Consider the following 14,441-nt stretch of genomic DNA (forward strand, 5'->3'; position numbering starts at 1 on the left):
GACTTGCAGGAGAAGACGCTGGAGTCTCCCTCACTGACTCTCACCACATGACTCCTGACACAGACTGTTACCAGAGTCCTGACCTTGCTGCTGGACCCCACTTACTTATCCCCCTCACTACTCCTTCCCTATCCTCTTCCATCTCTCCCTACTCCACCTCCATCTCTCTGTCCCCTCTTCTCCGCTACCCCCAATCTTCAGACCTCATTTCTCCCCCTCTCTGACTACTCCCTACCCTACTCTCCTCCCAAGTTCCCTCACCCCCACCTTCCTCTCCGCTCCCCAACCCCCCTTTCCCCTCAAACCGCCTCTCCTCCTCCCTCCAACCTTCCCCATTTTCCACCTCCACCCTTGGACCACACCCTCTACAACACTGATTCCCACTCTAACTTCTGCTTGGTTTTTAATATCTCCTCTGACCTTCCCCCCCTCTGAAATGGAGCACTCGGACTTCAGTAGAGACCTTACCTTTGCACCCTTCCACCAACACTTCAATGAGTTCCATGCATGCCATGATACTGAACTCTTCTTCCACCGCCTCCACCTCCGGGCCCACTTTCATGACCATGACTTCAACCATGATGTGTACAGAATTTTGTGATTTACTTACTGTTTCTTGAAATCAGTGAAATCAGTTTCTTGAAATCACATTTCACCCTGTGGGTTTATGGCTGGGGGATTCAGTTAACCTAGTACCAGTGGTCAACGTATATCAGAATGTTTAATTTCCTTTGTCAAAATATTTCTTTATCATTTTCTAAATTGTATTTCTTGGGTGGACTGTGAACAGTGTGGATGAACTGTGAGATCTTGGATTCCATGTCCATAGGACACTGAAAGCTGCTTCACAGGTTGATAGTGTTGCTAAGAAAGCATATGGTGTTTGTCATTCATTAACTGTGGGATCAAGTTTAATGGTGATGAGACAGCCTTGTTGCTATACAAGACAGTTGTTAGACCCCACTTGGAATATTGTGTTCAGTTCTGGTAACCTCATTACAGGAAGGATGTGGGTGCTACAGAAAGGGTGCAGAGGAGGTTTATTGCTGCCTGGATTGGAGAGAAAGGCTAACAAGGATAGGTTGAGTGCATTTGGTCTTTTCAACTTGGAGCAACGGCAGATGAAAGGGTGACCTGATAAAGGTGTACAAGATGATGAGAGGCATTGATCAGAGGCTTTTAACCAGGGGGCATAAGTTTAAGGTGCTTGGGAGTAAGTGCAGAGGGGATGTAAGAGTGGAGGTTGCATGGAATGTGCTGCCAGCAATAGTGGTGGAGGCAAGTACAATAGTTTATTTTTTAAAAATATTAGGTGCATGGAACAGAGAAAAATAGAGGGTTATACAGTAGGGAAATTCTTGGCATTTGGTAGTGTGGTTTATTATGTCAGCACAACATTATGGGCTGAAGGGCCTGTGGGGTATTGTAGATTTCTATGTTATCTGTACCTAGAAAATAGCAGATAATGAGTTGTTTGGATGGTCCTTTCCATTCTATCTTGTGATTCGGTGAATTTAAAACTGCAGGAGCTTTAAGCATCACTGCTTCATGGGAACAAAGGTTGGCCAAATACTCTTCATGCACTTTGCCCATTTAAGATATGTAGGTTGTTGGATCCATAAGCTCATTTCTCATTGGCTGATAATATGTTCTGTGTCAGAACCAACTTAACATGTTGCAACAGAGAAGGTCAGTATTTCAGTGGTTGGTTGAGTTTCTGCCAGCGTGTTGTTCACCATTTCTCTCTTTTCTCCCATGACTCCTGTCATTGTTGCAGTGGTTTGTATTTGTTTTGTTATTTTGTGGAGAAGTAAGGGAAAAATAAAGAGAGAAAGAAACATTGCTGATGACAAGAGAATTAGCTCCAGACTGTGGGCAGATGAAGACCTGCAGGAAAGGACAGAAATCAGCAAGGAAGAGAATGGTAAGGTAAAAGGATTTTTGAAATGTAATGAACCACTTGAAGGCAAGTAACCCTAAACCTGGGCAGAAATAGTTAAGAAGGAGGTTAGGTGAGAAATGTGTTGTATGTGTGCACTGTGGTTTGAAGAAATACTGTTTCATCTTGTTGTTGTATATGTAGAGTTAGAAAATAATAAACTTGTAACTTCAAAGGAAAAGTGAAAGTTGGAGATGCACTTTGGCAGCTGAAGGATGGCCAGCAGTTGTGGAGTGATTAAACTAAGGATGTTTAACAGACCAGAATTAGAGAAGCACAGTGATCAAAGTGAGTTGTGTTTGGAAGGTGGGGGGGAAAGAAACAGGGAGAAGAGGACCTAGCGACATTTGGAAATAAGGATTTGAAATTGAAGTCAAACCAATGCAGAGAAGCGATGTTGCGACAATAGGTCACTAGAATATGATAATTCTTTCAGTGATACAATTCTTTCCTCTCACTGGGGTACAAAATTCCAAAGATTCACTGAAACTATATGCAAGTAATCAATGCAAGTACTTACTATTGTGACAGATTATGTTATATTTTATATTGTATATAGATATGTTTTAAAGGAGATAAATTGTGGGTTTTTTTGTGTAGGCCTCAAACAACTACAAACACTTCAAAATATATCTCATTTAAAATGTCAGTGCTCTGCTCAAGTCTGGCAGTCCAGGCTCCGAGTGCCTTTGCAAAAAAATTTTAAGAATCCCTATAAGGACCTCACAAGTAGATGTTTATTGGACATGCTGTGGAGTAATGGAATATTGTTTTGGAAAGCAACAGATGAACAGACTCGGAAGATTGGGTCTGGTGCCGCAGTCTGTCTGAATGCAGTTTGCTGTTCTAAGAGGGTCATGTGGTTTTCTCAGAGAGAGAGAGAGAGAGAGAGAAATTGAAAGAATTCAGTTCTTCAGTTCTACAGTCCAAAAGCTGGCAAGCTTGTGGAAAAAAACATTTTGGAAGACAGATTGTGAGTTCTTAGTTCAGCCTCATACAAGAGGAAATGGCTAGCTGTGTGGTGTTTCGACTGAGATAAGGGAAGTAGAAAAGGAACTCTGTGGTGACCTGAAAGAAAGAAATTATCATCTGGAAAACCCTGATGGGGAAAGTTTCTTTGGCAAGACACTGAAGTGGCTGATCGGAAGGAATCAATTTGTGTGTGTGTCCATCGAACAGCAAATCTCTCTGAAAACCAACAAGAATCTTCCTGAACTGTAACCATTTACCTTTCAAGCACCAAAGCCTGGTGAACTTCATAAATGTTAAATTCTGAGCATAGTATAAGAATTGTTTGATACCAGTGAACTTGGAGCAGTGAGAAGTGAGATTGGACTGTGGATCAAATAACTTTTCTGAACTTATACACACATTACATGCACATGTGCTTAGAACTAGAAGGGGGTTAAGTTAGGTTAAGTTAATAGTAATAAGTTAAAGTTTAATCCTGTTTTCATGTTTAAAGATAATTAAATGCAACTTTTGTTTAAGTAACCATTTGTCTTGGTGAATTTCTATTGCTGCTGGGTTTTGGGGTCCTCTTGGCCCATAACACTATAATTGCAATTTCAGAGTGTTACCTTGAAACTTCATCTCCCTTTCTATTATTGTACTGCCTGACCTGCTAAAAATTTACTGCATTTTCTATTTTTATTTCAGATTTCCAAAAGAGGCATTATTTTTCTTCATATTAGTGTTGGAGTTGATATCACAAGGTGACACAACAATTAGAACTGTGGCCTCAAACCTTCAGGGATATGGCTTTGATCCTAATCTTTGGTGCTATCTGTGCTGAGTTTGGTATTTCTTCCTCTGACTGCATTGATGCTCAAATTTTCTTCCTTCTCTCAAGGACGTGTACTATAAATTACCCTTTGTGCAGGCAGGTGGTAAATGGATCATTGTAGAGTTGATGGGCATGTAAGTTGCAGGATGATAAGAAAATATTTTTTAAAATAGGGGATATGGGTTGACACGATTGCTCTTCTGGGAGCTAACATGAACCTGGTGGTTTGGATGGCCTTTGTCATAGTTGTGAGTGTATTCTAACCAATGTAAACAAGAAGTTGGCACATGTTAGAAAACTGGAACAATACACCAAGTGTTGGAGCAATTCAGCAGGTCAGGCAGTATCCCTGAAAAGAAATAAACAGTCAACAATTTGGTGTGGAACCTTTCATTGAGAGTACAAAGAATCGTGCAGTATCCCGAACAAAATCATAGGGGAAGGAGTGGGGAGGAGCACAGGGAGTCAGGTGATAGGTGAATATAGGTAAGAGAGAAGAAAAGAAAGGAGCTAATACATTATAAGGGGAAGAGGCAGAGAGCTGAGAAAGGTTCACACTAATAGAAGGAAGGAGGAAAAGGGTGGGGAGCCAAAAGGAAAGTGAGGTTGAAGGGCAGGTAAGGTTGGTGAGAGGGGAAGGAAGGGATTCAGAGATATCAGGGAAAGCGAGGGGGAAGTGAGTGAAAACTGAGTTTACTGGGTTGTCGGATATTGGAGGTTGAAATTGATGCCATCTGATTGAAGACTGTCAAGGTGGAATACAAGGTGTTGTTCCAATAGTCTTCTACCTTTCCATTGGGTAGTGATGATTGCAGAAAGCCATTTATGTTGAATTTGGAACAAAGAAGGAAACCATTCTGCCCATCTAGTGGCTACCAGTTAATATTTGCTTATTCCCTTCATCTAATTCCATCAGCATATCCTTTCTCACTCTACGTTCTCTATGTTATTCACCTCAACTGGTTAATGTGATTTGTAGTTTGACATTTAACCACTTTGTCAAAGGTTCAAGTTTTACAAATTTTAAATTGTGCTTTGCTTCTTTCAATAGTTTCTTTCTGCTGAAGTTCCCTTTGAAGAACTCACTGCATGGTTTCTCAAAGTTTATTTTTTCATATACTTGAAAACTCATGCCATTGTTCAATGTGGAATGCACTTTGTTTGCCCAGCCATTGTCCCAAATTATTAGGATGGTCACTTAACTTCTGAAGAGCTGAGCAATCATCATATCAGGTGATCACCCCTCTACATGTTCCAAACTGATAGTGCCCCAACCCTGCATTTCTCATTTCTGTCTCTTACCCAAGATACATAAAGAGGACTGCCTTAGGAGACCCTTTGTTTTCATATGTTCTTGCCTCACCAAACCTAACTCATCATATCATGACTCCATCTTCTCTCTCTCTCCTTGTCCAATCCTTTCCCATCTGCATCCAGATTACCTCCCATTCACCACTTTGACAACTTCTAAATCCCTGGTCACTATGGGTATCCAGTCTGTGTACACCTCCATCTCCCATCAGGAAGGTCTCAAAACCCTTTGCTTCTACCTGGGACAACATGCTGACCTGCTTCCCTCTGCCAACCTTCCCATCTGCCTGCCAGAAATTAGTTTCTCCCTTAATAACATCTTTTAAAGCATCTAATTTCCTTCAAATGCAGGAGTGTTTAAAAAGCAATGGGAAAGATAAGTGTTGCTAATTTCCTAACAGGGTCTGTGAGAGTGAGGTTTTGAATGAGAGCAGGAGTGTTGAAAAAGAACGGGGGAAGGTGGATGCTTGTTAATTAGCTGGAGCTAATAAATTATAATGCAGCGACCACCCTAAGAGTGAGACTTCGAGGAGTCACGTGATGGAGTAGTGGCCGGACGGTGAACTCCAGCCCTCTCCAGAAAAGTCGAAAAAAATAAAGGAAAACACAAAGGCACAAAAATAAAAATTAAAGTAAAGTGAGTATAAAGGTGGAAAGAAGATGGCGACGAAAAAAGAAAAATCGAAACCAACGGTAAGAAGAGAGGAAGAGAAGACAACGGAAGAAGAAGGAGAAGGCCTTACCTGTTCGAAGAGGCCCGCGGTGGAGAGAGAAACCCACTCCCTCAGGTCGGTAGAAAATGGACTACAAAAATGGCTCGCTGAGCCGAGTAAAAGTGCGCAACCGCGCGTGCAAAAAAACACACCGACGGGAGGGGCGACCAGCTGGTGAGTCGATCTCCACAGCCGGCAATGACAGCTGCAGAACAGCTGCAGCAAGAGGAGAATATAGAAGACAACGAAAACAAGAAAGAAGAGAAGAAAAGGACAACAAAGAAACAACAGATGGCCAACCCAGAGGAAGAAGAAGAGGAAGAGGAAGAGTACAGTGAAATGGAAGAAGAAGGGAAAGGCAAGACAAAGGATATACTTTCTCTTATTAAAGAATACATGGATTCATTTAAAGAATGGCAAGCACAAGAATTTAGTGATTTAAGAAGAAGAATAAACAGTACAGAAGAGAAAGTGAATAAAATAGATATGACCTTATCAGAAATGGGAAAAAGAATGGACAAGGTGGAAGAACGAGAAGCAGCAGTAGAAATGGAGGTAGAGGACTTAAAAAAGAAATTAGAGGAATCTAATAAAAAAGTTAAAGTGACACAAGAGCTGTTAGCTCAGAAAATAGATATAATGGAAAATTATAACAGAAGAAATAACATAAAGATAGTGGGCCTTAAGGAAGATGAAGAAGGCAAGAATATGAGAGAGTTTATAAAAGATTGGTTCCCCAGGATCTTAGGATGTCCAGAACTACAGCAAGAAATGGAAATAGAAAGGGCACATAGAGCATTGGCCTTTAAACCACAACCACAACAAAAGCCAAGATCTATTTTAGTAAAATTCCTAAGATATACTACAAGAGAAAAGGTACTGGAGAAAACAATGGAGAAAGTAAGAGAAGACAACAAGCCACTGGAGTACAAAGGGCGAAAAATCTTTATTTATCCAGATATAAGTTTTGAACTCCTGAAGAAGAGAAAGGAGTTCAATACAGCAAAAGCGATTTTATGGAAGAAAGGGTATAAATTTATACTAAAGCATCCAGCGGTATTGAAAATATTTATTCCAGGACAGCAAAACAGACTATTCTCGGATCCAGAGGAAGCACGAAAATTTGCAGAACAATTACAAAATAGACTGAGAGATGAAGACGTGTAACGAGAGTACAAAAGACTGCGAACTAAAAAGACACATAAGTTTTGAACTCCTGAAGAAGAGGAAGGAGTTCAATACAGCGAAAACGATCTTATGGAAAAAGACTATTCTTGGATCCAGAGGAAGCAAGGAAATTTGCAGAACAACTACAAAACAAGCAGAGAGATGAAGACATGTAATAAGAGTAAAAATGACCACGATCTATATGTATGTGGGTAAAGAGGTATATGTGTGTATATATATAGTGTGCATACATGAATGTATGCACACTAGATGGCAGAGGTCGACAGCATCGAGTCCACGCTGCTGAAGATCCAGCTGCGCTGGATGGGTCACGTCTCCAGAATGGAGGACCATCGCCTTCCCAAGATCGTGTTATATGGCGAGCTCTCCACTGGCCACCGTGACAGAGGTGCACCAAAGAAAAGGTACAAGGACTGCCTAAAGAAATCTCTTGGTGCCTGCCACATTGACCACCGCCAGTGGGCTGATAACGCCTCAAACCGTGCATCTTGGCGCCTCACAGTTTGGCATCTTGGCGCCTCACAGTTTGGCGGGCAGCAACCTCCTTTGAAGAAGACCGCAGAGCCCACCTCACTGACAAAAGGCAAAGGAGGAAAAACCCAACACCCAACCCCAACCAACCAATTTTCCCCTGCAACCGCTGCAATCGTGTCTGCCTGTCCCGCATCGGACTTGTCAGCCACAAACGAGCCTGCAGCTGACGTGGACTTTTTACCCCCTCCATAAATCTTCGTCCGCGAAGCCAAGCCAAAGAGAGACATGCATGTATTCGTATTTAGAGGAAAATATATAGAGTATAGACAAGAATTAATAAGGGAAGGAAATGGAATAGAGGGAATAAGGAGGGAATTAAAAGAGTGACCTTTGTTACATATGAAAATTGAAATCTTTTCTGGGGGGGCTGGGTGGGGAGGAGTTACGGTCACTGCAAAATCAGCTGACGCTTGCGAGTGAATTCGCAAATCCAAATGGAGAGGGGAGATGTGGTTGTCCGACAAGGGATAAAGGACAACTCAGGAGGGGGAGGGGAGATTGGGGCTAAAGAAGTTTTAAATAGGAGAATAAGGAAATCTTTGATGTTTTAGGTATGTTGTCTTATAAAGTGTTCAAAACAAGAAAACAGAAATGGATAAGAAGGAAAGGTAATGATGGAGAAACGGAAAGGGAAGATAAACAAAGTATAAAATGGCTACGTTGAACTATATGACTTTAAATATTAATGGAATAGATACAAAATTAAAAGGAAGAAACTGCTAAATTTACTGAAAAAAGAAAAAATTGATATAGCATTTGTGCAAGAAACACATTTAACTGAATTGGAGCACAAGAAATTAAAGAGAGATTGGGTAGGACACGTAACAGCAGCATCGTATAATTCAAAAGCAAGAGGAGTAGCTATATTAATTAGTAAAAATGTGCCATTTAAATTAGAAGAGGAAATAATAGATCCAGCAGGGAGATATGTAATGATAAAATGTCAGATATATTCGGAGTTTTGGAATCTTCTTTTTTCTTTGGATTGGCTTCGCGGACGAAGATTTATGGAGGGGGTAAATGTCCACGTCAGCTGCAGGCTCGTTTGTGGCTGACAAGTCCGATGCGGGACAGGCAGACACGGTTGCAGCGGTTGCAGGGGAAAATTGGTTGGTTGGGGTTGGGTGTTGGGTTTTTCCTCCTTTGCCTTTTGTCAGTGAGGTGGGCTCTGCGGTCTTCTTCAAAGGAGGTTGCTGCCCGCCAAACTGTGAGGCGCCAAGATGCACGGTTTGAGGCGATATCAGCCCACTGGCGGTGGTCAATGTGGCAGGCACCAAGAGATTTCTTTAGGCAGTCCTTGTACCTTTTCTTTGGTGCACCTCTGTCACGGTGGCCAGTGGAGAGCTCGCCATATAACACGATCTTGGGAAGGCGATGGTCCTCCATTCTGGAGACGGGACCCACCCAGCGCAGCTGGATCTTCAGCAGCGTGGACTTGATGTATATTCACCTAACGAAAAAGATCAAAAGTTTATGCAAGATATCTTTTTGAAGATAGCAGATACGCAAGGGAACATATTAATAGGAGGGGATTTCAACCTGAATTTGGATTCAAATATGGACAAAACTGGGAAAAAAATTAACAGAAAGAACAAAGTAACCAAATTTATAATTAAATCGATGGAAGAAATGCAACTTTTGGATATATGGAGGAAACAACACCCAAAGGAAAAGGAATATTCATATTACTCGGCTAGACATAAAACATACTCAAGAATAGACCAATTTTTGTTATCAGCTCGTATGCAAGATAGAGTAAGAAAAACAGAATATAAAGCTAGAATACTATCGAACCATTCACCCTTAATATTGACAATAAAGTTAGAGGACATCCCTCCAAGAATGTATCGATGGAGATTAAACCCCATGTTACTTAAAAGGCAGGATTTTAGAGAATTTATTGAAAGACAAATTAAAATGTATTTTGAAATAAATACGAAATTAGTGAAAGATAAGTTTATACTATGGGATGCAATGAAAGCATTCATTAGAGGGCAAATAATAAGTTATGTAACCAAGATGAAAAAGGACTATAATCAGGAAACAGAGCAGTTGGAAAGGGAAATAGTAAATATAGAAAAAGAATTAGCAATGAAGGAAGATACAACTAAAAGAAGAGAATTGGCAGATAAAAAAATAAAATATGAAACACTACAAACATATCAGGTGGAGAAGAATATAATGAAGACAAAACAGAAATATTATGAACTAGGTGAAAAAACGCACAAAATTCTAGCATGGCAGCTTAAGACAGAACAAGCTAAGAAAATGGTATTGGCATCAAGGAAAAAAGACAAACAAATTACATATAATCCAAAAAAGATCAAGGAAAACTTTAGAGAATTCTATGAACAATTATACCGAACTGAAAACGAAGGGAAAGAAGGGAAAATAGATGAATTTCTAACTAAAATTGAACTATCAAAACTACAAATAGAGGAACAAAATAAATTAACAGAGCCATTTGGAATAGTAGAAATACAAGAGATAATAAAAAAATTACCAAATAATAAGACACCAGGAGAGGATGGATTCCCAATAGAATTCTATAAAACATTTAAAGATTTATTAATTCTGCCCCTCCTGGAAGTAATCAACCAGATTGATAAAACACAAAGCTTACCAGATTCATTTAAAACAGCAATAATTACAGTAATACTAAAGCAAGGGAAAGATCCACTCACACCAGCGTCATATAGACCAATATCTTTACTTAACACAGATTATAAGATAATAGCTAAACTATTAGCAAACAGATTAGCAGAGTATGTACCGAAAATGGTAAATCTAGACCAAACTGGATTTATCAAAAAAAGACGCACAACAGACAATGTTTGTAAATTTATTAACTTAATTCATGCAGTAGAAGGGAATAAAGCGCCTACAGTAGCAGTTGCTTTAGACGCAGACAAGGCCTTTGACAGAGTAGAATGGAATTATTTGTTCAAAGTATTGCAAAAAATCAGTTTACCGGAGAAGTATATTTATTGGATTAAAGCATTATATAAGGGACCATTGGCGAAAGTGACAGTAAATGGACATGTATCAAAGCAATTTAATTTAAGCAGGTCAACAAGGCAGGGATGCCCACTATCACCCTTATTGTTCGCGTTAGCTATAGAACCACTAGCAGAATTGATAAGAACAGAAAATAATATAAAAGGGATAAAAATAAAAGACAAGGAATATAAAATCAGTTTATTTGCGGATGATGTTATCGTATACTTAACAGAACCAGAACTATCAATAAAAGAATTATGTAAGAAATTGAAGGAATATGGAGAAGTCTCGGGTTACAAGATTAACGTAAATAAAAGTGAAGCAATGCCTATGAATAATGCGGATTTCTCAAAATTTAAGAAGGAATCCCCATTTAGATGGCAAATGCAAGCAATAAGATACCTAGGTGTACAAATAAATAAAAATCTCGGCCAACTATATAAACTCAATTATTATCCACTAATGAAAAAATTACAGGACGATTTAGAGCATTGGAAAGATTTACCACTAACACTAATAGGAAGGATAAACTGTATTAAAATGAACATTTTTCCAAGGATATTATACCTATTTCAGGCATTGCCAATACAACTGACAGAGAAATTCTTCAAGGAGTTAAAGAAAATAATAAGGAAATTTTTATGGAAAGGGGGGAAACCGAGGATAGCACTAGATAAATTAACAGAATGGTATAAACAAGGAGGCTTACAACTGCAAACTTTAAAAATTATTATAGAGCCGCACAATTAAGATACCTATCAGATTTTTATCAAACAAGGGAAAAGCCAGATTGGACCAGATTAGAATTAGATAAAATAGGGGAAAAGATACCTGAACACATATTATATAAATGGGATGAAAAATTGGTACAACATAGAAGTTCTCCAGTATTACATCATCTACTCAATATTTGGAAGAAGATTCATGTAGAAAGGAATAAAACAAATTATCAATTACCAAAACTAATATTGACGCAAAACAAGTTACTCCCTTTTACAATAGATAACCTTTCCTTTAGAGAATGGGAGAAAAAAGGGATTAAAAGAATAGAAAATTGTTTTTTAGGATATAGATTATTATCCTTTGAACAAATGAAAGATAAATACAATATAACTCAAGATACAGCGCTGGCATATTACCATTTGAGATCCTACTTGAAGGATAAATTAGGAAGCAGTCTGAGTTTGCCAGAGGGAAGTAACTTTGAATATGTGATTACAGATACAATGATAATCAAAAGATTTATAACAAATATGTATATTAAACTGCAAGAAATGGAGAATGAGGAAACAAATGGTAAAACTAAACAAAAATGGGAACAAGATTTAAATATAAAGATAAAAAAGGAAACATGGGAGAAGTTATGTTCTGGAACGATGAGAAATACAATAAATACGAGGTTACGTATGATACAATATAACTTGATACACAGGCTATACATTACACCTCAAAAGTTAAATAAATGGGACCCAACAGTATCTGATAGATGTTTTTGATGTAAAAAAGAAATGGGAACAACAATTCATGCAATCTGGACATGTGAGAAACTAGAAAAATTTTGGGAAGATCTAAATCAGATATTAAATAAAATAACAGAAAACAATATACCAAAGAATCCAGAGATCTTCCTCCTAAGTAACATAAAAAACAAAGAATTTGGAATTGATTTGGAGGATGCACAAAAAAGATTTGTTAAGATAGCTCTAGCCGTAGCAAAAAAATGTATTATGTCAACCTGTAAATTGGAAGATAATTTGAAAATACAACAATGGTATATAGAAATGAATAATGAATAAATGTATTCCATTAGAAAAAATAACATATAGTTTAAGAAATAATATTGAAATATTTGAACAAATATGGGAGCCTTACATGAAACACAATAGCGAAAACCTACCGGGGACATTCACTACCTAAATTAACGGAAGGAGAAGGAAATGAAAAGAATGGACTCAGTGGAATTTCTTGTGTATTTTTATTGAATGACAACATTGTTTGACTGGTTTAATGTATCCTAGATTTTGTACTTTAAATGGACAGGAGGGGGGAGGTAGGGAGGGTGGGATGGGAGGAGAGAGGGGGGTGGGGGGAGAAAATGGCAATGTATATGTGTGAAAAGGAAAAAGTGTGTATCATGGTTAATGTGATTTATGGTGTGAAAAATAAAAAAATTTAAAAAAAAAAGAGTGAGACTTCGAGGCTTTGGCTTGTGAGGATTCAGTGAGCAGAGGCTGAGGAAGAGGTACAGGAGTTGGAGGTGAGGTATCCCTGCAGAGGAAAAAAGGATTTAGTAAGAAGGCACAGATAAGGGCAGGTTTTCTTATATTTTTCGTATTTCATAGACAGTGGAAATGGCAATGAGGACAGGTATATCCTCTTGCAGTATGTCCATAGCCCATTCAGAGCCAGCTCTTCAGCGCTTGACGTCCTGCTTTGCGGAAACTGCCAAAATGTTTGGCCTGGAAGTCAGCCTGAAGAAAACTGAGGTCCTCCATCAGCCAGCTCCCCACCATGACTACCAGCCCCCCCACATCTCCATCGGGCACACAAAACTCAAAACGGTCAACCAGTTTACCTATCTCGGCTGCACCATTTCATCAGATGCAAGGATCGACAATGAGATAGACAACAGACTCGCCAAGGCAAATAGCGCCTTTGGAAGACTACACAAAAGAGTCTGGAAAAACAACCAACTGAAAAACCTCACAAAGATAAGCGTATACAGAGCCGTTGTCATACCCACACTCCTGTTCGGCTCCGAATCATGGGTCCTCTACCGGCACCACCTACGGCTCCTAGAACGCTTCCACCAGCGTTGTCTCCGCTCCATCCTCAACATCCATTGGAGCGCTCACACCCCTAACGTCGAGGTACTCGAGATGGCAGAGGTCGACAGCATCGAGTCCACGCTGCTGAAGATCCAGCTGCGCTGGATGGGTCACGTCTCCAGAATGGAGGACCATCGCCTTCCCAAGATCGTATTATATGGCGAGCTCTCCACTGGCCACCGTGACAGAGGTGCACCAAAGAAAAGGTACAAGGACTGCCTAAAGAAATCTCTTGGTGCCTGCCACATTGACCACCGCCAGTGGGCTGATAACGCCTCAAACCGTGCATCTTGGCGCCTCACAGTTTGGCGGGCAGCAGCCTCCTTTGAAGAAGACCGCAGAGCCCACCTCACTGACAAAAGGCAAAGGAGGAAAAACCCAACACCCAACCCCAACCAACCAATTTTCCCTTGCAACCGCTGCAATCGTGTCTGCCTGTCCCGCATCGGACTGGTCAGCCACAAACGAGCCTGCAGCTGACGTGGACTTTTTTACCCCCTCCATAAATCTTCGTCCGCGAAGCCAAGCCAAAGAAGAATGTCCATAGTCAGGGCAGCCTACAATATACCTAGTGACTTCACATCTGAGAATTGCATCCAGCTGTAGCTTCTTACAAAACCTGTTAGGGAACGAGAGCTGGATGATTCGGGAAGCTAAGGGTGTCAAGGTTGATGAAGTCTAAAAACAGTCAGGCAATGAATAGAGTTCTTCAAGAAGTTTAAACCTTTAGTTTTGCAAACAAAAGCTGAGGCAATCAAAAGAACCAGTCACTTGACTGCCCACTGAACACAGTACTCAGCCTTTTTTTTATATTATAGTCCTGTCTTAATCACATTTCTACACCCAATCATTCATAACCACATATCTTAGCAGTATCTCATCTCTTGGCTCACCACAATTATTTTCATTATTTTCCACCTATTAATCTAATCATGTTTAGAACCATATGTTTCATCATATCCTGCGACCTACTACCTTATTCTTAGTATCCTGCCACTGTTATCTTCTATTCATTACTGTGGCCTTGTGTAGTAAATATATAATGAATTATTCCTTTTGTAACATGGTGTGTGTAAATTGTTATATAGTAATGGATTTTTGAATGGATAATAGCTATTACATAGTTCATGTGGTTTATTTTC

General features: G+C 39.6%; 1 protein-coding gene across 2 annotated transcripts in view; it reads left to right on the forward strand.

Annotated features, from left to right (window-relative positions):
* Window positions 1-1,716: 1,716 nt before the first annotated feature.
* Window positions 1,717-14,441, forward strand: part of iyd (iodotyrosine deiodinase) — a 50,818-nt gene continuing 38,093 nt past the window's right edge. For both annotated transcript variants that reach the window (XM_069932488.1, XM_069932487.1), the window contains exon 1: window positions 1,717-1,924. In XM_069932488.1, the coding sequence (XP_069788589.1) occupies window positions 1,756-1,924 (169 nt within the window). In that variant the 5' untranslated portion in view covers window positions 1,717-1,755. The remainder of the gene's footprint in view (window positions 1,925-14,441) is intronic.

The sequence above is a fragment of the Narcine bancroftii genome, chromosome 4 (assembly GCF_036971445.1).
Source record: "Narcine bancroftii isolate sNarBan1 chromosome 4, sNarBan1.hap1, whole genome shotgun sequence".
Taxonomy (NCBI): Eukaryota; Metazoa; Chordata; class Chondrichthyes; order Torpediniformes; family Narcinidae; genus Narcine; species Narcine bancroftii.